The 24,886-nt window shown below is 52.5% G+C and overlaps 2 protein-coding genes across 51 annotated transcripts in view; one reads left to right on the top strand and one right to left on the bottom strand.

The window, feature by feature from the left end:
- The window catches only part of PHLDB1 (pleckstrin homology like domain family B member 1), a 46,411-nt gene extending 42,786 nt beyond the window's left edge, over positions 1 to 3,625 (top strand). For 26 of the 50 annotated variants that reach the window (XM_072729620.1, XM_072729618.1, XM_072729616.1 and 23 more), the window contains 2 exons: positions 1,293 to 1,378; positions 2,245 to 3,625. In XM_072729620.1, the coding sequence (XP_072585721.1) occupies positions 1,293 to 1,378; positions 2,245 to 2,385 (227 nt within the window). In that variant the 3' untranslated portion in view covers positions 2,386 to 3,625. Of the gene's footprint in view, positions 1 to 1,292; positions 1,379 to 1,518; positions 1,552 to 2,244 lie in introns of all 50 variants that reach the window. The other 24 variants (XM_072729612.1, XM_072729615.1, XM_072729631.1 and 21 more) reach the window with 1 other exon arrangement.
- A 145-nt stretch (positions 3,626 to 3,770) lies between these two features.
- Positions 3,771 to 22,473, bottom strand: TREH (trehalase). Its single transcript, XM_025999126.2, has 15 exons — positions 22,293 to 22,473; positions 8,703 to 8,803; positions 8,417 to 8,561; positions 8,247 to 8,334; positions 7,372 to 7,472; positions 7,149 to 7,241; positions 6,911 to 7,027; positions 6,680 to 6,802; positions 6,419 to 6,468; positions 6,129 to 6,323; positions 5,371 to 5,588; positions 4,985 to 5,096; positions 4,502 to 4,614; positions 4,186 to 4,239; positions 3,771 to 3,972 (listed from the first exon to the last, which is right to left on the bottom strand). Exons 1-15 carry the CDS (start codon positions 22,373 to 22,375, stop codon positions 3,820 to 3,822), a joined length of 1,746 nt encoding a protein of 581 aa, XP_025854911.2. The 5' UTR covers positions 22,376 to 22,473; the 3' UTR covers positions 3,771 to 3,819.
- Positions 22,474 to 24,886: the final 2,413 nt, after the last annotated feature.

Here is a 24,886-nt window from a genome sequence, read left to right as displayed (position 1 = left end):
CGGCCCCTCAATAGCCTTTGCCAAGCCAAGATGGTGGCAGGGTCCCCGTGAGGGAAACAGCAGCGAGGCTGGCAGGCTGAGGCAGCAGGGTGCGATTCACTCAGCCCCTTGTCCTTAGGGAAGAGGAGTCGAAGGGGCAGGGGGGCGGGCACTGGAGGAGGCTGCAGCAGAGCTCCTGGTCGGGACCCAGGCCTACAGTGACAGGCGCGCGGGGAAGGTGCACCGCAAGGGGCAGGCTGTTCACCGTCACCACCTGAGCCTAGTGACTCTGTGGCCTTTTGCCTGTGGGTTTGGGCAGGGTCTGCCACGCGACGAGATGGCCTGGGCCCCGCGCTTCCCCTTGGCAGCGCCCTGTCGCTCCCCCCTGTCGCTCCCCGCTGGCACAGTCACCTCAGCCATTGGCCTGCTCCTTCCTGTCCTCTCGGCCTCCAGATGCTGCATTCTGCCTTCTGTTTTTCACTCTTAGACTTGAATAGGTAAATGCACTCATAGGGTTCAAAAATCAAAACACGTAAAAGGGTTTAAATTGAGGATTATGCCCCTCCTCACAACAGATAACCGTTTTTATTAATCTCTTGTGTATCCTTGTAGTTTCTTTAGAACGTAAAGAAATGCAGACCCCTTTACTCACCCCTTTACTTACACACAAAAAAAATGGCATATGACACCCTCCTTGTTGTACAGCTAATAGGTCAGGTCTTTCTATAGGAAATATATCTGATTCATTTGGAAGGTGTATTTCTGAATCTATGTAGGTTTCTTTTCTTTCTCACCCCACCCCGTGAGATATTTCCGTATCGTTTAACAGAGGTGTAGTATCGCATCATGAGCTAAACTCTAATTTATTAACCCGGCTCTACTTGATGGACGCATGGTTTGTTTCCAGACTATAAATACTGTTGTGGTGAAGAACCACGTAAATTTGTTATGTCTGAGGTAAACGTTGGTCATAAGTGTAATCATTGGCTCCAAGGGCAAATGCCTTTCTCGTTCGGGTGGACACGGCCACATCCGCCCTCAGGGTTCCCCAGTATACACGCCGCCTGTGCCCTGTGAGATCACCTCTCCCCAGACTTGCCCACTGTGTGCTGTTTGGTCGGTGAGAAGTGGTATCGGAGTGAAGTTCTAATTCGTCGTCCCTGACTCTGGGCAAGGCTGGGCACTGACCCTCTCTTCAGCGCTCCACGTTGGGCTCTGTTTGGAGCCTGGGAATCACCCCATTTCCCAGACGGGGAGGCTCCAGCAGTGGCGGGAGGGCAGGCCTCCTCAGCCCGGCCCTGTTTTCTCTGCAGACAAGCATGAGACGAAGCTGAAGGGGGTCATCTACTTCCAGGCCATCGAGGAAGTGTACTACGATCACCTGCGCAGTGCAGCCAAGGTGAGGTGGGCTGAGGGGAGAAGGGGGGCGCACCCAGTGGGCTTCTGGGAACAACAGCCTCCAGCCTGTCTTCTCGAGTCCTGGACCCATTCCTTGGCCTCTTTGTAAACTCTCTTCCTCTCTCCCTCTCCCCTTCCCAGAAGAGGTTTTTCAGCTTTTCTGTGGTGACTGAGGTACCCTCCCCCCACCTACCTGTAACCAGAACTACTGTACATTCATGCCTCCTGTCCCCTCCTGGTCCCTGACCCTCTACTCTCCCCTGACCCAGCCTCCTTCCCTGGGCCTGAGGGAGGAGCAGCGGGGGCTGCCGGGAGCCCCTGTGGGGAGGCAGGCAGCGCAGAGGGAAGGCAAAGAGGCGGGGGGGAAGGGGTTCCAGGGATGGGCTTGGGCAGAGGGGACCGATAAAGTGGACATGTTTGAGGCCCGGGCCCTCTGCCCTCCTGAAATCAGCCTCTCCCCAAGCCTCTGCCACCGCAGCCCTGACCTCTGCTCCTCTGGGGCCCTGGGCCCAGCATCCCACTGGCAGCTTTCTCCATCTGCCCCTCTGGTGACCGGAGGACGCTCTGGTTCTCACTGCAATAACCCTTTGTGTCTCATTCTCTGATAATCTTTTGCCTGGGGTGGGGGGTGGGGTGCCCCACGACAGGGCCCCCCGGGGCGGGGTATGGCCCTGACAAGGTCCCAGGACGCCTTGGGTGTGAGGAGGGGAACACTCCGCCTGGGGCCTCCCGGTGGGGACCAGGTTTGAGGCCTGTCTGGGACTCAGGCTCGAGCGCCGGGGCACCCTGGAGACGGGGAGGGAAAGGGCAGATGGAGCGTCAGAGGTGAGCCCCGTCTCAGTCAGCCCTTCCTCTCGCCCTGGGCAGAGCCCGAACCCAGCCCTCACCTTCTGTGTGAAGACCCACGACCGGCTGTATTACATGGTGGCCCCGTCTGCAGAGGCCATGCGCATCTGGATGGACGTCATCGTCACGGGAGCGGAGGGCTACACTCAGTTCATGAACTGACTGTGGTGGGCGGGCCTCCCGGACCCTGGGGCCAGCCCACCTGCTGCCCCCCGGAGACAGAGCCGCACCCTGGGCCCTAGGCCACGCGGGAGCGCTCCCCGGGGCCCTAGGAGGGCGGAGCGCCGCCACCGGGGCTCCTGTACCAGACTGCGTGCTCCTCTGTAAGGAGCTCGGGCCCCTAACGTACCGGCCAATGGATAAAAAGTGGGGAGGCTCCTGGGAACTCAGAATTTGCAATAACCCTTCGGGGTCCTGGCCCAGGCCTGCCCGGGCTGAGGAGCCGGTGCAGAGGGGGCCTCGAGCTCTGACCGGGCCCTGCGCTCCCCAGCCTGTGTTCTCTTTTGCAAAGGACAAATTATGGTACCAGAATCTGCCAAAGATCCCCTCCTGCCTCAGCCCCCCTTTGCAGGGGCCTCGGGGGCTGAGGAGAGCCACATCCAGAGTGGGGAACCAGCTCAGGCGGTGCACTTGTCAAACCCTGCTCCACCCTGCTCTCCTGCATTTTATTACTTTGTTCAAGGGCCAGAGACCTCAGGTGTCATCCTTGAGGTCCCAGCCCCACCCCCTTTTTGCAGACCCCAAACTCTGATCTCCATAGTGACTGCTTCACCGCCATGGTTACATACTCATTGCCTGGGCTCTATGGTTCTGCCCATGCTTCTACTGTGGGCCCACCTGAGGGTACGTCCTGCCATCTCTCCAGCCCAGGACCTTGTGCATCTCACGCTGGGAGCGGGGGAAGGGACCAGACACCCCCTCTTCGCCCTCCACCTGTGTCTCCAGGCCCCGATGCACAGCCTGTGGCCCCCCAGCCCAGCCCTCTCCCTTCCACTCGTGCCTTGCTTAGAGCCAGAAGGGACGAAGCTCCTACATCCAGAGACTGGAAGAGGAGGGGAGCTGATGGGAACGGCGGCTACACGGGTTCTGTACAGGCTGGGTTTCTAACAGGGTTGGAGGGCTGCTCAGACACTCCAGGGAGAACCTGAGCAGGAGAGGAGGCAGCAGAGGGAGAGGATCCTGAGGTGTGGCTGCCCTCCCTTCAGCATCAGAAGGGTGACAGAAATGGAGAGCAGAGGACCAGGCCACCAGCTGCCTGGCTTTGGCCCTTCACGCCTTAACACTAAGCCCACCTCCCTGCCCACCACTGGGCCGTGGCTGCTGGGCCCCAGGCTGGGTGACTTTCAGTATTTGTAAGCATCTCAAAAGAACAATAAAGCATTTGGAGTACGTGTTTGGGAAACCAGGTTGCATGGGGTATAGGGCTGTGTCCCCACAGAACAGGATTTCCTCCTTATTGTTCCAGGAGGGACACGGGTCTAACCCATGACTTCTGGGACCCTCCCCAGGACTGGCTGGGGGATGGACGATGAAGAGGCAGGAGAAGGTAGGGAATCACACAGAAGTTTAATGAGGCCCACGGGGCAAGGAGGCCCATCACTGTGGCAGGAGGCCGAGCAGGAGGCTGAGCAGAAGGGCAGCCGTGAGGCAGTGGGGCTGCAGGAAAACTGTCTGGCTGCCCGAGCTCAGCCGGTCACCATAGCGCTCCAGGAGCATCAGGACCACTCCATTGGTCCACCCAAAGCCCTCCTGGAGAGACAGAGCCAGTGGGGTCCTTCAGGGTCTGTGAGATCCCCACCCACACACCCTGGAACTGCCTAGCCCCAGGGGTACAAAGGAGCTCCAGTTGGCCTCCTCCCAGTGGACCCACATAATGGGAGGAATCAGAGGCCCAGATGGGGGTTGGAGGGGGTCATGGCCTGCTGTGGGGACAAAGTCCCCTGTAGGGTGTGGGCCACTCACCTGAACCTCGTACTCCCCTCCACCACCTGGCTGACCACCATTGCTGATGTCATACTGGGAACAGGACAGGCTGTAAGGTCGGCAAGGCCCCCAGGCTCCCCATCCCAGCCCTCCAGGGGGAGCAACACATGGGAGCCTCCTTGGGAGAAGGGGCTCTGGCCTGCAGCTCCCACCCCTGCAGTGCCTGAGAATGACCACCGGGCGTCACCACTGTCCCTGGGCTTTGCAAAGCCTGGCGATCCCCGCCCCCCACTCCCCTACCCCTGCTCCCCAGGGGGAGGAGCCCCAGGAGGGTCTGGGCTCAGGAGCAGCTCACCTTCTCATACATGGCTGAGTCTCTGGAGTAGACCTCAAAGTTGGTTCGGACCCAGTTCTGAGCCAGCTGGAAAGCCACTTCCTGGGCCCGAGGTGAGGGAGACTTGGCCAGACCTGGACCCCACCCCAGGCAGGACCCTGAATCTCCTGAGTCCCCATCCCAGGAGCAGCTGAGGCCTGAGCCTTCCTCTCTCCAAGGAGAGAGAAAGAGGCCCGGCCCTAAGACCTCCCTTGTGAGCCCTGTGAAAAGCCAATGTGCTCCTCACCCAGGGCCTGAGTTTGGAGGGAGGAAGGAGGGCTGGTTCCCCTGACAGGTGAGGGTGGACACAAATGTCTGCTGGGTGGGAAACCAGAGAACAGAAGAGCCAGAGAAAGGCCCCCACGGCTTTTGTTCACACCTCCCCAGCACCGGGAGGCTGACCCAAGGGGTCAGCAAGGTGCAAGGGGTAAGGCCCTGGGCTATGCCCCATCCCTGCCTCCCTACCTCTGATGACCAGGTCCTGCAGGGGGGCCCAGGCGTTGGGGAAGTCCCACTGCTGGCCTGTGTTCTGGAGAGAGGTCGGGATCCCGTACTGGTAGGTCAAGATCTGGCTGTCCTGAAAGGTTCCAGACATTTCTATGACTGGGTGGGGTCTGGATGAGGAGCCAGGAGGCTGGCTGGGCCCCCCTAAAGCCAGGTGTCCCCCTTCTTGGGCTTTTCTCTTGGCTCGCAGCTGCCCCCTGGTGGCTCCAGTGGGACCCGCAGGCTCAGACCGAGGGGTGGAGCAGGAGGGGGTGACTGTCCCTTGCCAGAGGTCACTAGCTCAGAGTCAGGGAGAGAGCAGGCGGTCCTGCCTGCAGTGTACCAGCCCGCCCTGCTGCCCCCCTCACCTCCAGATATTTCAGAACCTTGTCCACGACGTTTGGGTCAGAGAAACAGCCAGACCAGAGAGGAGTGAGGTTGGATGGGTAAAACTCTAGGTTCTTCTTTCTGTTCTCAAGGTCATAGTCAAACCAGGCACCTTTCTCCTCATCCCACAGGATGGCCTTCATGGCAGTCAAGCGCTGTTGCCACAGATTTCTGTACTTTGTGGCTTGGACGCTGTTCCCTGAGGTGACACTGTCTTTAGGCTGAGCAACCAACCAGGGTGGCTGAGCTTGGGTCCCATGCCTTCAAGAGAAGTGTACTGTGGCCTCCTCCTGTTGTCCTCCCCAAGGGCTAGAAGTCCTGACACCAAGGGGACATGTGTACTTGGAACCCACATTTCTGGCCTCTAGGACTTAGGATTTCCTGAGCACGTGGCCCCATAGGGCTCCCAGTTGCTGCTGTGGCCAGTTCCCAGGTCAGTCCTAGGAGGGCACTGGCCACGTGTATCCCCCCAGCTCTGACAAGTCCAAGGGCAATTGTTTAGGGAGAAAGAATGGAGGGAGTTTGAATGTGTGGACTCAGGTGTCCTCTCAGACCCAAGAAGTCCCTCCCAGTCAGAAAGGGAGGGCGAGGAGGGAGTGGGCTTCCTTTGTGCTCCTGCCCTAGGGGTGAGGTACAGAGCAGGCTGGGAGGCTGGAGGCCCTTCCGCCACGGCTGAGGCTGAGGCAGGACCCAAGCTGGACGAGCACCCCCTGCTCCCTCCTCCCGCCGGCGCGCTCACCCAGGCTGGAATAGAAGTTGCTCATCAGCTCCTCTGCCTGGCACAGGAAGGCATTGAGGTCAACAGGCACAAATTTGCTGGTCCGGGTGCTGCTGAGCAATTTGGGGTTTGGGCCTCCAACGAGCCACCGTGAAGAGAAGTCCCAGCCAGACTCAGCTCCAGCCTTGAGCTCAGCCCACAGGGTCTCCCGGTCCCCTGTGAGGACAAGGCAGCCGGGGAGGGGGCCCAGGTCCTGACACACCACACCAGGCGCCAGCCCCATCCCGATCCCTGCCCTTGTTGCTGCTCACCTTCGGGCAACGTGTTTGCCAGCTCGGCATCTTTGCTGTAGGACTCTGGCCTGGAAGAGGAAAGTGGGCGTCCCAGTGCTTGGAGGCTCTGAGCCCAAGCTGGAGGCTGAGCCCTGCTGCCTCACCTGCCCTTGGATCGCCCTTCGTGGGTCCTGGATCGCCCAGGGCTTTCAGCATCAGCCTCTGAGAGCCGGGGTCCGTCCCTGGCCCTCAAACCAGGTGAACAGCAGGAGCCTGAGAGGCTGGCAGGCAGCTCCTTACCTGGGTCCCCCATAAGGGACGGCGTAGTGATTCAGGACGTAGCTCTTCCCCCCCGAGCTCACAGAGACGGTCCTGTTCTGCGTCCAGAAGTCCAATTCCAAGGCCAGGGTCCCGATGCTGTCCCTGGGACAGGAGCCAGGCCCCACCTCAGCCCAGGCCCACGCCCTGAGGCCCGCCCTGGGAGGTCCTGGGTAGGGGGCATGCGGGGCGGCGGGGGGACGGGGCGCCCACCGGAGGAAGGCCGTGTCATTGGTGTGGCTCACGTAGCGATCCATCATGAGGGTCAGGAGCGGGGGCTGGCTCCGCTGCAGGTAGTACACGCGGGCCCCGTTCGGGACGTGGCCGTAGCTGCCAACAAAGGGGCCTGCTGGGTGCCTCTGCCCCGCGGCCGAGGCCAAGGCCCACCCAGGGCCACGCCCGTGGCCCCGGCTCCTCTGCCCCCAGCCTTGGGGTGCCCGCCCCCTCTTACATTCGCACCAGCTCCAGGAAGTTCTGCAGCATGCCCTTCACCGTCCGGGGCATCTCGGAGAGGAGCAGCCCCTCCATCACCCAGTAGGAGTCCCTGGGGAAAGGGACAGCTCAGCCGCCCCCCGCCACCCCCGCCCTGCACCCCCCGGGGCCAGTCAGGGTGCCCCCCCTGCTCAGGATGGCCTGCTGGCCCCGGGCTCCCCCCTGCAGCCCTGGTCTCTCACCAGTAGTAGAATTCGGTGAAGCGCCCCCCAGGCACGATGAAGGGGTGTGCCGCGTAGATGAGAGAGAACTGCTCCGGGTGGCTGAGGACCTCGGGCTTCACCTGCAGTCAGGGGAGAGGGCACAGGGTGCCCGCGGCCCCCACGGTGTCGAGGCTGGAGGAGGCCGGGCCGTGGAGGCCCTGGCAGCTCTGGGCTCTGGAGCCAGGCAGCCGGGGCATGGGTGCTGGCTCTGGGGCGGGTCAGCTGTGTGGCTTTGGCCAAGGCCTGAGCCCCTGGGAGCCTGGTCTGCTCGGCCCCCCATGCTGGCCTCTGGGGTCCCTGCTAACTCAGCCTGGCACTGGCAGGTGCTCACCAAGCAGTGGCTATCATTAGGACCAGGTAGGGGGACCGTGTCCTCCACTGCCCTTCCCCATCTCTGCTGCCACTGCCAAGCCAGGCCCCAGAGACCCAGGGCCCCCATCCTCTGGGAGGACAGATGCTGTGAAGCCTTGGGCAAATCACTGCCCTCCCTGAGCCTCAAAGGAGAGAAGCATCTAACAGACTGTGCTGACCACAAGCCACATTCAGCAACGACAATTTCCAGAGCACAGGCCTGACCTGATTTCCTCAGGAAGAGTGAGCCTAGCTGGGCAGCCTGGAGGAGGCAGACAGACTAGGTTTGCCTAGAGGGGAGGACAGTGAGGGCTTCAGGAGGAAATGAGAAGTTAGAAGTAGATGTTCATGTCTCCCTCTCCAGAAATTCTTTCCAGAGAGCTCCATTCAAGGACTCGATGGTGGGGTCCCAGTCTGTGCTCAAAGGACAACGTGGGCCCCAAGCTGGCATCTCCCTGTCCCTCCTTACTCCATCCCCCGGCTAAGGCCCAGGATGTTGATACCTTCTTTCCCAGTCTCTTCCAGAGCTCGTGTAGCTGCCCTCCCCAGGCTCGCAGCTTGGGGTCCGAGATCTTCTGCAGGAACTGGGGGCTGGGAGAACACAGACCCCATGGGGTTGAGGGAGGCAGGCCTATCTGAAGGGCCCCCTCCTGTTTTTCCATCTAGGTGGTACCTGTCTTTCCAGTCCTCGGGAGTCCAGGGCTGCAGCTCCTGCTCCCCGGCCTGGAAGTGCTCCTGGATGAAGGCCCGCAGCTGCTCTGGGGGGATGCTCTGGTTGTGGGTGGCGGCCAGCTCGCGGAAGTGCTGCAGAACCTGGTCTGGGGTACGGGGGCAAGGACGGATCAGTTGGACCCCAGGAGCCCCTCCCTGATGGAGAGGCTCCCTCTCTGCCTGCTCTTGTCCTCTGTCACCTTTGATGTAGAAGGTTCAGGAAGTCGGGTGCCCCCCGGGTGCCTCACCTGGAGCCGAGTTCAGTGGCATGTCCACAAATTGCTTGTCATCCTGGTAGAGCTTGGCCATCTGAACTTGGTGCAAGAGCTCCCCGTGGCAGTAAATCTGGCTGCAGGCGGTGCCGGGGAGGAGAGTAGGAAAGCTGGAGCCTGGGCACATTGCTGGCCCGGACTGGGTCCGTGCGTGAGTGTGCCCGTGCATGTGTGTGCCCAGGTGTGGGAGGGGTTTGTGGGTGGTGGTGACCTACCCAGCTGAGAGAAACGAGGAGCGCCCCCTGCAGTAAAGGACCTGAACAAGTGCCTGAGCCCACTTACTGGTTGGTAACTGGGAACTGTGTGGGAGACCCAATGGACAAAGGACAAGAGCCCTTTAATTGGTGACACGTTAGGAGGGGTGAGGCCAACTCTGTACAGCCTCGGCCAGCCTGGCCCCTGTGAACCTGACCGGAGGGCTTAAGGCAAAATCCTGTAAGTTACACCCAGGGGCAATTGCTGAGCCCTTGGCCCAGAAAATTCTCGAATGCGGCGTATGATACAAATCACTGTGGAGACAATCACTAGCCTGCTATTGGGTGTTTATGGAAACCACTTCTGTGACTGGAGAACAGCAGATAATCCTGAATGGTGTCCCGGGTGATGTCAGAGAAACCCTCTGGTAAAGAAGGCGGTTCCCCCAAGAGTTCCTTAGTACATGGTAAGGGTTTACACGGGGCGGTGCTACGTGGGGACCACATGGGCAGGTGGCCTTCTTCCCCCCACCCTCTGCAGGGCTGCGGGAAGCACCCGAGGAGCCGCTGTGGCAGCTCTCCGTGACCAAAAGAAAGCTGCTTTGCTACCGATGGCAGTGCGAGGCGGACGGACCGTATCTCGTCTGCAAGGCCACTGCACTCTGACCGACTCCTGGGAATCTCTGCAAGAACAAATCAGCTCAGGGGGCTACACTGCATGCTCTTTCCCTTGCAGCGATGGAAAATTGAAAGCAAAAAGCTCCTATGTTGATTCTGTTTTAAATAGATTCCATGCCCAGCATGGAGCCCAACAGAGGGCTTGAACCGATGACCCTGAGATCAGGACCTGAGCCAAGATCAAGAGTTGAACCCTTAACCCACTGAGCCCCGCAAGCACCCCTGTGTTGGGGTTTTTATTGACTCTCGGGCAGGGAAAACCTGGACTGGGAAAGGAGATGCCCGCATGGGGCATGAGCCTCAGGAAATCACTCTGCAAATTCAAGGGGCCCATTAAAGTAGCTTTGCTTACTTCATTGTAGACAAATATGCTTACAATACTGTATCGGAACAGAAGATACTGTGCCGATCTGGTCAGTAGTTCCCACTCTGGCTAAGAGATATCACACCAAATGGACACAGTGTGCTGCGTGTCACCCTCAGAGCGCTGGCTTGATACACAACCAGAACAGGCAACTGAAACATTTGTTGTCTGGTGGGGACCTGGGCAGCTCAGTCAGTGAAGCACCTGCCTTCAGCCATGTCATGATCCCAGGGTCCTGGGATCGAGCCCACATCAGGCTCCCCAGTCAGCGGGGAGTCTGCTTTTCCCTTTCCTTCTCCCACTACCCCCTGCTCCTGCTCTTGCTCAAATAATTTTTTTTTTATTTACTTATGATGGTCACAGAGAGAGGGAGAGAGAGAGAGAGAGGCAGAGACATAGGCAGAGGGAGAAGCAGGCTCCATGCACCGGGAGCCTGATGTGGGATTCGATCCCGTGTCTCCAGGATCGCGCCCTGGGCCAAAGGCAGGCGCTAAACCGCTGCGCTACCCAGGGATCCCTGCTCTTGCTCAAATAAATAAAATCTTTATTTTATTTAGGGTGGCTCAGAGGTTCAGCGCAGCCTTCAGCCCAGGGCCTGATTCTGGAGACCTGGGATCGAGTCCCACATCGGGCTTCCTGCGTGGAGCCTGCTTCTCCCTCTACCTGTGTCTCTGCCTCTCTTTCTCTCTGCGTCTCTCATGAATAAATAAATTTAAAAAATCTTTTTAAAAATCTTTAAAAAATTTAAAAAGAAACACCTGTTCTCTGAAACAGGGAGAGAGAAAAGCTTGAAGGGCGGACTTACACAATGTCACAAGTAGGTGCTCACACTGAACATGGGATGGGGACCAAAGGAGGCTATCTACTGGATAGATTCGGCTACTTTTCTGGGGGACAGGAAGAGAGGCTGGTGGCAGGACTATACAATTCCTTCCCACTGCATCTCAACTTACCTTTAGCCTCCAAGGACCTGACTGCCACTGCGGTGCCAGAAGCATGAATGATCCCCAAGCAAGACTGTAGTTCTCTTTTCAAATCCTTGTGCCAGAATTCCCAAGGGCCTAATGGGGCGGGTTGTGCCCGCCCCGTGCTAACAGTGAACTCAGCTGTACCCGTCTGGGGGAGCGGGGAACAGCCACTTGTTCCGGGCTGCATAACTCTATCCTATATGGACGCACGAGGACTAGGGGCGACACTCGCAAGGCTGGCTGTGCTGCTGGAGATCTGGATGGGTAGGGTGGCCGAAGCTGATGTCCCTTCCAAAGGGGGAAAGGTGGAGTGAAAAATCAATGCCAAACGGAGAGGAGGAAATGCAGCTGAAGGCAAAGAGATGAATAAGTGGGTGTTCAATGAAAATGGGTAATTGAGCATGCCACGGGTGCCTGGGGAGAGCAAGAGGTTACCATGGTCCTTAGGACAATCATAGCGGATGCCTGAAATGCATGGGCATGCCCTGTGCCTGCCATGTTCACCCTGCCTTTGGAGCCTGCTGACGTTGAATGGAAGCCTGCGAACACGACTGGCATGGCTCTGGGAGACATTCCGGCTGAGGATGTGATGTTGAACTGCGCTGTTGATGACCAAAGGCAACCCTAGTGACTGGCCAGTGTCTTTCGACATCAAATTTTTAGACTACACCTACTACAAAGGTATCATTTGGGAAGGAACTTCCTGGAACTACTCTCACTGGGTAGTTTATAACTCTTGGCAGATTGCTGTGTAACTATAAACTTTGAAAATCAAATACTTAGAAAGGCTGCTGATATGGGTGGTGTCTGGGTGGCTCAGTCAGCTGAGCATCTAGCATCTTTTTTTTTTTTTTTTTAATTCAGAGATAAAGGGAGAGAGTGAGTGTGCACAGGGAGGGGTGGAGGGAGAGAGAGAAAGGATATCAAGCAGATTCTGTGTGGTGTGTGGAGCCTAATGCAGGGCTCAATCTCCTGACCCTGAGATCATGACCTGAGCTGAAATCAAGAGTTAGATGCTTAGCCAACTGAGCCACCCAGGTGGACCAAGCATCTGACTCTTGATTTCAGCTCCGGTTTTGATCTCAGGGTCATGAGTTCAAGCCCTGTGCTGGGCTCCACACCAAAAAAAAATCTCCCGAGGATCCCTGGGTGGCTCAGTGGTTTGGCGCCTGCCTTTGGCCCAGGGCGCGATCCTGGAGTCCCAGAATCGAGTCCCGTGTCAGGCTCCCGGCATGTATCTCTGCTTCTTTCTCTATGTCTATCGTGAATAAATAAATAAAATCTTAAAAAATAATAAAAATAAAAAAATAAAAAAAATAAAATCCCTTGATTTTAATGGACAAAACATAGCAGCATGTGCCATGTGCTATATGCACAAATGTAGATCACCCTTGTTTTTGTGAATAGAATACTACTAAACAGAAAGGGAAACATGGATTTCTTGTGGGATGAAAACAGTAGGTATCATATAGTACATCCAAATCCCTCTGGGGAAAAGCCTCATCTTGAGATGAGGAAGGCCATGGGAGGCCTTACGGCATACTCAAAATAAATTGCATCTAGGCATGACTATCACTCATTTCATCCTCATATGGGGGACCCACCATTTCTGGGTACCAAACATGTCTCCAAGCTGCACTCAGGCTCTTAGTATCTAATGGCAACAACATACATGGTAGATTAAACAACACTGGACTGTGAGACATGAAAAATCTGGGGGTGGGGGGCGTACCTGGGTGGCTGAGTTGGTTAAGTGTCCGACTCTTGATTTTGGCTCAGGTCATGATCTCACGGTTGTGAGATCCAGCCCTGTGTCAGGCTCTGCACCAAGCTTGGAAAGGGTTTAGGGGAGATAGGTCCCCCATTATGGAACAAACTGAATTTACTTTTAATGAAGAGAGGCATTCAGAGGCAAAAATATTAGCTAGAATAAGCAGATTAGAAGTTCTGTCCAAAACGAAAGCAAAGGCCTGGAGTCAGGCTGGATAGACAATGAGGCTTTGGTGAAACGGGTCAGGCCATGGCAACAGAAAACGCTGGATAATGCCAGGGTCCAGCACCAGGAAGGGGCCTGCACCCTCACCCCAGAGCCTCCTGACTGTTAATGTGGATTGAAGCCAGAGTAGCCATGAGGCAATGGCCTTCTATACTGGCTACTGAGGCTCAAGAGCCATGCTTATGGGAATCTTCTAGTCCTGCAAATCTAGTTCTCTGGACATTTTTACTTTACCCCAATGTGCTCTGACTGCCCTTGTTCCAGGAATAGAGCAGAAGAAGACATGCCCTGTCATACAGTTAGCAGGGATAGAAACTATTCTGAATACCATCTGTGTCCTGCCCTAGGAAGGAGGCCTGCCCTGCCGTGTAACAGCATATGATGGAGACCAGTCTCAGTGCCAGCCTGTAAACTGAGACAAGGTGACCACCTTCGCCTCCAACTGACTCAGAACCCAGAAATAACAAATAATAATTTGCTATAATAAATAATAAGATCATGGCTAATGATGCCTGTCCATAATAATATTCAGTATAAGGGCAAGGCTTGAATCCAGAGAAGGCCCTAGAGTACCTGTGTAACTCTTGCAGTTTGTTCTGTAATGGAACCCCATTGTACTATGACCACGCCAGGATATGCTATAGTACTGGTATTATCAGTATGCTTCAACCACCTTATGCAAATAATCCATATGATAATTATGATATTGATGCTTGAATATGTTTGAAGAGGGAGTTAAAGCCTCCTCAGAATGAAACAGCAATGGGAAATGACTGGTCCAAGGAAGAAGTGGATTTAGCTAATTTCTGTGCTATGTAGTTCTGCACAAGTTTATCATTAAGATACAAACAGTGGGGGTGCCTGGATGGCTCAGACGGTTGAGCGTCTGACTCTTGATTTCAGCTGAGATCATGATCTCAGGGTCCTGGGATCAACCCCACATCAGGCTCCACACCATGGAGATTCTCTCTCTCTCCCTTTCTGTTTGTCCCTCCCCCGCTCATTTGCATGCTCTCACTCTCTCAAAATAAATAAAATCTTTAAAAAAAGAATGAAGGGGGCAGCCCTGGTGGCGTAGTGGTTTGGCGCCGCCTGCAGCCTGGGGTGCGATCCTGGGGACCTGGGATTGAGTCTCACATCAGGCTCTCTGCATGGAGCCTGCTTCTCCCTCTGCCTCTCTCTCTGTCTCTATGAATAAATAAATAAAATCTTAAAAAAAAAAAATAAATAAATAAAATAAAAAAGAATGAAGGAAGGAAGTGAATAATCAAATCAGTGTAAATATACAAAAATGTATGTAAAGGCTTTGTAGGCTACTTATTAGAGTAGCTGTTTCGATCTGTTCCTGGTCTGCTCTGGCTCCTCCAATGGTTGGGCCTAATCAGACTGATATACTGATCCATCTATTACATAATTTACTATACTCAATGCAGATGCTTGAATATGATGATTTTGCTGAAAGAGAGCACAGGCCAAAGCCAGTGGGCTGGTGGACTGACAAGTTCTGATGCTAACCACCCCCAAGTTAGTGTAGACTCTGTAGGCTTAAGAGCTGAGTCTCTAATAAAACTGCCCTTGCACTCAGTTCATTTCCACAAGACATATAGAGTGAGGTCTGAGAGGGTCCTGAACATAGAGCTTCTTTGTCTTCCCCCTGGTGAAATCGGGACATGTCTGTCACCCTCCTAGGACTTTGATGTGTTCACCAAATAGGACACTTCACTGAGCCTTGGTGTGCAGAGTTTTTTTTATTTTTTTATTTTTTTATTTTTTCATGTTTCAACTTTTTAATCAGCTCTGTGAAGAACATCCTAAAATGCTAAATCAGAGGTTTTTTTTAAGTCAGAGTCCCACTGCATGGGTATGATTGATTGAATCATTGGCCATGTGATTGAACTCAATCTTCAGCTATCTTCTCCTCCCTGGAGGTTGGGCTGATATCATGTGGCCCAAACACCAACCCTCTAATCACACGGCCAGTCTTTCAGGCACAGAGTGGTCCTATCCTGAGACGTCTCATTCGCATGACCGGCTAAGGACTCACCATGAGTCACCTCATTAACGTAAACTAGCAGAGCCTACCGGAAGGCACAAGGCTCTCCTATCACTTGGGAAGTTTCAAGAGCTCAGAGGTTACATTCCAGGAAACTGGGTCAAAGGACTGACATGTTCTTTGTTATACAACAGGTTACCCCTGATCTGTGGCAAACAGTCCCTTTTAGCAAAACATTCATCCCTTGAGCGTCTACATTTCCTGTAGCATTTATATAACAGATAAAGCAATAGTATCCACAAGAATATACCAAACATTCAGAGCTAGGGTAGGGATAGGAAGCTTTTAACTAAGTTTCCCAATACATTTGACCGTCAATATTAATATTATAATCTAACCAACAAGGCCGGTGTTTTACCGTATCACGCTATGGTAGATGTGAGCTGGAAAAGGAGTCAGAAGATGTTGGCACATTACTAGACTCTCATACAATCATGATTAGTCTAGTCCAGTATCACATCATATGATGAGAATGTCTCCTAACAAGGCCAACTCAGGTTTGCAGGCTTCCGCTTTTTCTCTCAGGTTCCAAAGCAGGAATGGTCTCGGCAATATGTGTGTTCACCCTTTCAGGCGTCAGGTGTAGCTGAACCATGAGGCCGCATCACTTCTTGCTCTGGGCCTCTTTTAAAGTGTTACTGTAACAGTGGATTTCCTCCACTACTCATTTCTTTACCTTCAGCTACTGTTTCTCCTTCTCTTCATTTATATCCAAACTTTTCTACCTTTGGAAAGGACATTGGGTCCGGCCGCTGGCCCAGATTGTGGGCAGCAGTGCTAGTCTGGCAGGTGCCCCCCATGGTCCCCTCCCACTCACATGGTGTCACATGGGTTTACTTCCTACCCATAGGCCTGAGTGAGGCCCAAATACAGCCGCTTCCAGTCACGCTCCCATTTAGCCAGATGGGGTGAAGGTGCAACGCACTGCATCAGGCCCTTAGGAATCCGGATATAGCAGTTTAAGGGTAGAGTTACATTTTCTTACCTAGGAACCATCCCTGCTTCTGACACGTGTAGCTGCTGCCTTGGGCCTGGCCCTTCTGCATGGGGTAGAAAAAAGAAGGTTGAAGTGACGTGGGGAAGAGAGAAAATAATGGTCATATCATTGTCTTCCTCCCATGTGGGAAGAATTTCATGGCCATACCAGCCTCCTGTCTACCTCTTCTTGCCTAGATTCCCCCAGAAAGGCAGAGGAATCTATCCAGTGGGACCCCCTCACACACCTGTGAAGTTGTGCCAGCCAGCCCTTCGTGCCTGCATCTCCCCGCTTCAGACAACCAGTGTTTTATTTGTCCATTCCAGGGATGTCTGGGTGGCTCCACGGTTGAGCATCTGCCTTCGTCTTAGGGAGTGATCCCGGAGCTGGGGATCGAGTCCCACATCAGGCTCCTGGCAAGGAGCCTGCTTCTCCCTCTGCCTATGTCTCTGCCTCTGTGTGTCTCTAATGAATAAATAAATAAAATCTTTTTTAAAAATGGTCTATTCCAGCTTTCTATTATACCATTAATCGGAGGACGAAAGTATTCCCTGTTCTGGAAAATGTAACTCAGTGTCCAAATTGGCGCCGTATTTTCTGATCTGGTCCTTTTATGGTATTTTGGGCATGTATTGCTACACCTGGCACCGAGTGTCTGTTCCTGCCAGCATCAATCTCACTGGCCAGCCTCACCAGGGAATCTGCCCTGTAGCCCATCTCCTTTGTTGACAGGACAGCTCTTATTGGCATTTTGTGCCTCAGAGGTGGCAAGTGCTGTATATCCAGATTCAGACCACCTCTGCATGGCTGTAACCTCTCGATGTCCCATTGGTTTGTGAATATGAGTGGCCACCTCATGTGAACACATGGGGATTCCCACTTGCTGGCCCTAATTATTTTCCAGTCTGAGAAGGGGGTCCTTCTCATAGGCATCAGTGTGTTCTATTTTAACGAACCCCTTAAATTTCCAGGGACCCCTTAAATTTCCAGGCCGGTGCCACGCACAGGCATTGTTGCTGTGGACCACTTTCCATGGTCCTTCCGCCTGACCATATGGCCAGGATGGTGGCCACTAAAAGTAGGTAGAAGCACAGTGACAAATAGTATGCAGTTCAGCCCACCAAGCTGATCTGTTGTTGTTTTCTTTTTTTTTTTTTTTAAGATCTTAATTATTTATTTGAGAGAGATAAAGAGCGAATGAATGGAGGGAAAGGAAGAAGCAGACTCCACACTCAGCATGGAGCCCGACATGGAGCTGGGTCTCATGACCCTGAGATCATGACCTCAGTCAAAATCAAGAGTTGGATGCTTAACCCACTAAGCTACCCAGGCGCCCCTGGTTTTATCATCTTTGGTCAGGGTGGCAGGCTTCCTGTGCTGTCTGTTCCTTGGAAGGACCATCCAGGGATGCCTGGGTGGCTCAGTGGTTTAGTGCCGCCTTCAGCCCAGGGCATGATCCCGGGGTCCTGGGATCAAGTCCCACATCGGACTCCCTGCAAGGAACCTACTTCTCCCTCTGCCTGTGTCTCTGCCTCTTTCTCTCTGTCTCTCATGAACAAATGGAAAAAAAAAAAAAAAAGAGGAATGACTATCTATGAACCAAGAGCTGTCTATAGGGCACTATCCAAGTGGCAGTAGAATCCAGCACTCCTCACTTGGTTCCAAAGTCAGTTCTAGAGGAAAAGTATGGGGTTAGTTCTACGTTCCCCCAGCAGCATGCCCCTGCATAGGCCATGTCCCCTGCATTATGGAACTCTTCCAGGCACTGCTCTTCCTCTTAGATCGTTTCTCCAACATCACCCAAGATACTGTGGGTGTTTCAGGCTTTAAGATTATCTTATGTTGGGGCGTCTGAGTGGCTCAGTTGGTTGGGCATCTGCCTCTGACTCAGGTTATAATCCCAGGGTCCTGAGATGGAGCCCCACATGGGGCTCCCTTCTCAGCAGGGAGTCTGCTTCTCCCTTTCCCTCTGCTGCTCCTCTGCTTGTGCTCTCTCACTTGCTCTCTGTTAAATAAATAAAATCTTTTTTTTAAAAAAAGCTTTTATTTATTTATTCATGAGAGACAGGGAGAGAGAGAGGCAGAGACATAGGCAGAGGGAGAAGCAGGCTCCATGCAGGGAGCCTGACATGGGACTTGATCCCGGGTCTCCAGGACCACACCCTGGGCCGAAGTCGGTGCTAAACCACTGAGCCACCTGGGCTGCCCCAAATAAATAAAATCTTAGAAAAAAAATTATCTGTCCTTCAGAGGGGCAGTCTCAATTAATGCCTGATAACAAGCTAGTAATTGCCTCTTAAATGGACATTTTTCTAGTCCAAAGTCTGGCAGGCGTGCTGGGAGGGGCCCCAAGGTGCCCTCTAGGCTCCACCGAAGGATGTGATCTGGGTGACCTCAGGCAATCTTACTGGTGCCCGTTGGAATGTCCTATCCATACAAGAAGCAATAGCATGATGGGTAGATTTACATGCCTTTTGTTTTATAATACTAGAGACTGGAAACATTCCTTTCTCCACACAATGTCCGCCCCTGTAACGCATCCAGCAAAAGAGGCAATCACTTCACGTGAAAAGTGTTCAAACACCAAATAAGCTTTCACCTCAGTCCCTTTGACCCTGGTGTTCCTAACCATGACAGTTTGGGTTTTACAGTACTAGGAGAGGTAGATGCCACCCCGGGGCCAGACGTGATAGCCACTCCTCAAAAGCATTCAGCAGAAGGAGAAACAACCCCTTGACATATAGTCTGTCTAAACATTCCGATTTCCATCCCAACATTCACCTTAATCCCACCAACTCTTGCGTTTTTATGTCCTATCAGTCTGACTGTAGCCCCTTTCATGGCTTCACTGGAGCTTTTGGTATATAGTGCATGGGACCCCAGGGCACAGAGTCCAGAATCTTCTCTACCCTCTGACCATTTTGCCTGCTCATATGTGTAACATTTTGCCTCCCCAGCAGGAGACAAAGCTAGGGTCTCACCTTGTCATCAATCTTAATTTTGATTAAATTGCAGGGCCATTGCCTCAGGAGGTGGGAGGTCAGGTTTCTCATTATCATATTTGCCTTGCAAAGTTTTTTCCTATTTCCTTCAAAGTAGGGTGATTAAAACAGATTTGTTTAGGTCCCTTGCATCTTGGGGGCCTCCAGGGCTCCCATTGGTCCACTCAATTTCGAAGAAGTGCTGCATTAACATTTCTACCCACAGCTTTATTCACCCCATTTCTCAATAACTATTTAAAGATTCCACCCTGCTGGGACGAGTCCATTGGCTCCCTCCCCGTCTATTCTATTCTCTTGGAAATCAGTCTAGCTTGCTTCATTATTGTTGTTTTAGATTCATTTTTTTTCCCTTTGCAAACAGCTCTGAGGCTGTGACTGCACCTCAGGCCAGCCAGAAGTGGGATCCTCCCCCTCACATTCCTTAGGCAGGGGCCTTGAGATGGGAGGCTGAGGTTTGGACTGGCCAGAGTCGAAGTTTGGCCCATCTCTCGCTTCCATGTTTGCTATTATAGGATAATAATAATCCAGGGATTGCATTTTAAAATTTTTTCTTATTATTTATTTTCTTAAGCACCTAGTGAGCCAACACTCTGGGAGTTGGATCCGTCATCTCCAAATTCCATTGATAACTTTCACCTCCAGGAACCGATCACAACATAGCTGCTGTTCCAAACCATGGGCGACCCTACAGCCATCCAGGAACCAAAGCATGCTCATCCATTGTTCTTTCATCTTGCTTTCCCTGAGCCACATGTTCCAGCCAATCAAGGTCATTCTAGCAAATCACACCTTTTCTGACATCATCTGCAATACTACAATCTAATCTTGGTACCAATTAGCTCAGGCCATGGGCACAGTCCACAACAAGACAGGCCTCACTCCAGCTAGCACTGCCAGTTCCCTGGTCCCCAAGCTACGCCCATTTCTGACCAACTGGCTACAAATTTGGAGGTTGCAATCAACCCATCAGGTTCAATAATGTGCAGACTCCCAGAACCCAGGAAAGCACTATACTTACGATTATAGCTTATTATAAGGACCAGCCAAAGACACACAAAGGAGGAGGTCTGGGACAGTCCCGAATGCAGTTTCCCTATCTTCTTCCCAAAGAATCAGGATACATCACCTTCGTAGTAAGTCAAAGTGCTCACCAAACAGGATGCTCCCCTGAGTTTTGGTGTGAAGAGTTTTGGTACTGGGGTCTCATTCACACGGTTGGTTGAATCACTGGCCATGTGACTGAGCTGTCTTCAGCTCCCTCTGCCCCAGAAGTCAGGAGGTCGAGTTGGCATCCTGTGGCCCAAGGCATCAATCCTCTACTCACACAGTCTTTCTGGTATGGCCTTGCCCATCCTGAGACATCCTATTAGCATGATCATGTAGGGGCTCCCACGAGTCACCCCATTAATATAAACTATCAGTGCCACCACGGATACCCAAAACTCTATCACTTGGGAAATTCCAAGAGCTTAGAGATTATGTCCCAGGAGCCCAGGATGAAAACCAGACAAAATGCTTCATTATACAACAAGTAACTTGTGCCATAAGGGATTGACTTAGTGGGCCTGCTGTGTTCCAACCCTACACATTTCAGAGAGTCTGATGTGGGCCCAGCTCCTGAGCGATAAGCACTAATCTGCTGGAGCCCTGCCAGACAAAGCTTTATCTGAGGCCTTGGGCCATGCCAGATATTTTATGCTACTAATGTGATGTATGGTAGGGACTGAGGGCCACCCAATATCACTCTGACTTGAAGACCTAGAGACTAGGTAAGATAGGGCATACAGATGCTCCACGCCTCTGTCACTGAGTCCCAGTGAAAACCCTGAGTGTGAGGCTCAGGTAAGCTTCCTGGTTGGCCATCTTTCATGCATATTGTCACATACGTTGCTGAAAAAATTAGGGATGCCCGGGTGGCTCAGTGTTTGAGCATCTGCCTTCGGCTCAGGGCGTGATCCCAGGGTCCTGGAATCGAGTCCCATATCAGGCTTGCCACAGGGAGCCTGCTTCTCCCTCTGCCTGTGTCTCTGCCTCTCTCTCTCTCTCAAAAATAAATAAAATCTTTAAAAAAAAAGAAAGAAAGAAAAATTAAGTGCTATTCATACAGATGAATGGAACTTGTGTTTCTTCCCTCCTGGACTCTGCCCTATGAGCCTTTTACCATTCCTGATTTTAACCACTATCCTTCACTAGAATAAACGTCACCACGGATGTAACTATCTGGGGAGTACCAAGTCACTGGAGCTGCAGTGGTGTTACAGACCCCAGACACAGTTTTTCTATACTTTTGGCAACCAACCTCATGCTTGACAAAACTCCTGATCGTGTGATCAGCCTCTCTGAAAATCCTTATTACAATCACTCAGAACCAAATCTATGAATCACTCCAGGTAATCCTTTCCCTTTTATATTCCACAACCATCAGCAAGTCCTATCAGCTCCACCTTCAAAATATATCCCATACTGAACCCCTTCTCACCTTTCTGGTCCTACCACCGGCGCCCCAGCCCTGGTCCTTCTCTCTTGCCTGGCCTGCTCCTACCTTTGTCCCAGCCATGGAGGCCTCCCTTGAATAATGACCTCAGAGCCTTTGCATTGCAGTTTCCCTGTCTGGACTGTCTTCCAGATGTGCGAGAGACGGTTGCCTCCACAGTTCTGCTCAAACATCTCCTCCACACACACGCCCTCCCTCGCAGTCCTCTCTGAAACACCCTCTGCTCACCCCGAGCAGCTCCCTCACTTCCTTTTACTTTTGGGTATGCTTCTATCAGGACTTTCCTTACCACTTATGTAAGGCCCACGAAGATAGGGTCCTCATTTCTCTTGTTTGCTCCTGCAGCCCAAGAGAGCTCAAGAAATCCATTTAAGTGAGAAAGGGATGATGCCCTGTAAGCCTCGGAGGCAGGGCAGGGTCATTTATCTGTCTCATTTGGAGATGGGAACTATGGCTCTGAAAGAGGTTTGGCTTGCTCTTGGTCCTAGAGGTGAAACTCAGGAGTGCTTTTCAGGCCCTTATACTGCCTCTCACCTACAGGCTGGAGAAGCCAGAAAACTGGCAGAAAGTTTCCTAAGAGGAGAGCCCTGCAGAGTTTGAGGAGGAGGCTAGAGTGAGGGGCGGAGGGAGGGAGGACACTGGCCAGCCAGCAGCCAGCTCTTTCCCGAGCGCTGGAGGTCTGGTGCCTGGTGTCCAGCACAGAGCCTGCCACACAAGGAAAACTAATTTCCTTCCCTCCCCTTCTCTCCCAAGAGCTGACCTCCAGTGCTGGAGAGCTCATCTCAATCTCCTGGCCCTGGCCTTCCTGCCTGCCCCCTCCCTCCGACTTCTCCACTCCTACCTGTCACAGGGTGGGGGCAGGGCGCCCTGGGACCCCAGCCCCAACAGAAGCAGCAGGCCCAGCTCCCAGGACTTCCTATGCATGGTGGTGGCTGTGGCCGTGGCCGTGGAGTAAGCCCTGACACCTCTCGCTTGCTGGGGTGCAGCCTGATTCACCTGCCTACTCAAGGCAGCCAAAGTCCACGTTTGAGGCGTGGCTGCCAGAGGGACCGGATGCCAGGTCTACGCCAGGCCAGGTCTACGCACAGTGCACAGTGGCTTGCACTCCTGCGCTCAGGTCACAGAGGCCAACCCCTGCCCCCCAACCTTGTACTTTTTCTCCCATGTCTTTTTTTTTTTTTTTTTTTTATGATAGTCACAGAGAGAGAGAGAGAGGCAGAGACATAGGCAGAAGAAGCAGGCTCCATGCACCGGGAGCCCGACGTGGGATTCGATCCTGGGTCTCCAGGATTGCGCCCTGGGCCAAAGGCAGGCGCCAAACCGCTGTGCCACCCAGGGATCCCCTCTCCCATGTCTTTTTAGTCTTGGCAGGTGCCACTGCATGGGCCCTTCCCTGAGTCACATGGTGGGGTGGCTGTGGGGCTCCAGGCACATGAATGTCAGGGGCATAATTAGGTCACACATCTGGGACCAGATGCCAGTTGCTCCGCTGGCCCCAAGATCACCACTGCAGAGAGTTACCTTTTCCTTTTATGTTTCAGACACAGGGGCTCCAGATTCTGTCCCAGGTGCAACGTGAGGCAGGGGCCCATGAGGAGGCTCAGTGGTGCTCGGTGCTTGTGCTGGAGGATGGATGGCTCAGGCCTGAGATGACACAGGGCTGCGGGGAGGAACTGTGCACGGCAAGATGTGCGCTATAAGCCGGTCACTGTCTGAGATCAGTGACCATGTGACCTTTCCTTAGGACTCAGGCTTGTAGTCTAGGGTGTCGGTTGTGGTGCCTTGTCTGCCACAGACAAGATGGCCCATCCCTCCCCACCTCTGTCCTGTTAGTTTGCCCACCTCCTGGGAAGCCACCTCTGCCTCCAGATGCTACATACTTCCTTCCTTTGTTTTTCTTTATATATATTGTTTTTTAAATTTAAATTCAATTAATATATAGTGCATTATTAGTTTGAGGTAGAGGTCAGTGATTCATCCATCTTGTATAACACCCAGTGCTCATCCATCACATGCCTTCCTTATGTCCATCACCCAGCCACCCCCTCCCCCCCTCCAGCTACCCTCAGTTTGTTTCCTATGATTGAGAGTCTTTTATGGTTTGTCTCTGATTTCATATTTTATTTTTCTCTCTCTCCCCCTATGATCCTGTTTTGTTTCTTAAATTCCACATGAGTGAAATAATTTCATTATCTTTTTCTGACTTATTTTGCTTAGCACATATTCTCTAGTTCCAACCATGTTTTTGCAAATGGTAAGATTTCATTTTTTTAAAAAGATTTTATTTATCACACACACACACACACACACACACACACACACACAGGGGCAGAGACACAGGCAGAGGGAGAAGCAGGCTCCATGCAGGGAGCCTGACATGGGACTCGATCCCAGGTCTCCAGGATCAGGCCCTGGGCTGAAGGTGGTGTTAAACCACTGAGCCATCCAGGCTGTCCAAGATTTCTTTTTTTTTTTTGATGGCTGAGTAGTATTCCATTGTGTGTGTGTGTATATAGTATTCCATTTTGTGTATATATCTATATCTATCTATCTATCTATCTATCTATCTATCTATCTATCTATCATCTGTCTATATCTATATATGTCTTCTTTATCCATTCATCTGTCAACAAACATCTGGGCTCTTTCCATAGTTTGGCTCTTGTGGACATTGGCTATAAACTGGGGTGCAGGTGCCCCTTCAAGTCACTATGTATCCTTTGGGTAAATACCTAGTAATACATTTACTGGGTCGTAGAGTAGCTCTATTTTTAACTTTTTGAGGAACCTCCATACTGTTTCCCAGAGTGGCTGCGCCAGTTTGCATTCCCACCAACAGTCTTAGACAGTGAACCCTTTCCTCGCATCCTTGTCACTATGTGTTGTCTCCTCTCCTGACTTGTTCATTTTAGCCATGCTGACTGGTGGGAGGTGGTATCTCATTGTGATTTGATCCGTATTTCCCTGATGCCAAGTGATGTTGAACATTTTCTCATGTGTCTGTTAGCTGTGTGTATGTCTTCTTTGGAGAAATATCTGTTCGTGTCTTCCACCCATTTCTTGATCAGATTGTTTTTTAGGTGTTGTTTGATAGGCTCTTTATAGATCTTGGATACTAGGCCTTTAATCTGATAGGACATTTGCAAATATCTGCTCTTATTCTATAGGTTGTCTTTTGATTTTGTCAACTGTTTCCTTTGCTGTGCAAAAGCTTTTTGTCTTAATGAGGTCCCAATAGTTCATTTTTGCTTTTGTTTTCCTTGCCTTTGGAGATGTGTCTAGCAAGAAGTTGCTGTGGCTGAGGTCAAAGAGGTTACTGCCTGTGTTCTCCTCTAGGATTTTGGTGGATTCCTGTGTCTTGCATTTACGTCTTTCATCCATTTTGAGTTTATTTTTGTGTCTGGTGTAAAAAAGTGGTCTAGTTTTGTTCTTCTG

This window comes from Vulpes vulpes, chromosome 12, assembly GCF_048418805.1.
Source record: "Vulpes vulpes isolate BD-2025 chromosome 12, VulVul3, whole genome shotgun sequence".
NCBI classification, from domain to species: Eukaryota; Metazoa; Chordata; class Mammalia; order Carnivora; family Canidae; genus Vulpes; species Vulpes vulpes.
This window is presented reverse-complemented; position numbering and strand designations above follow the sequence as displayed.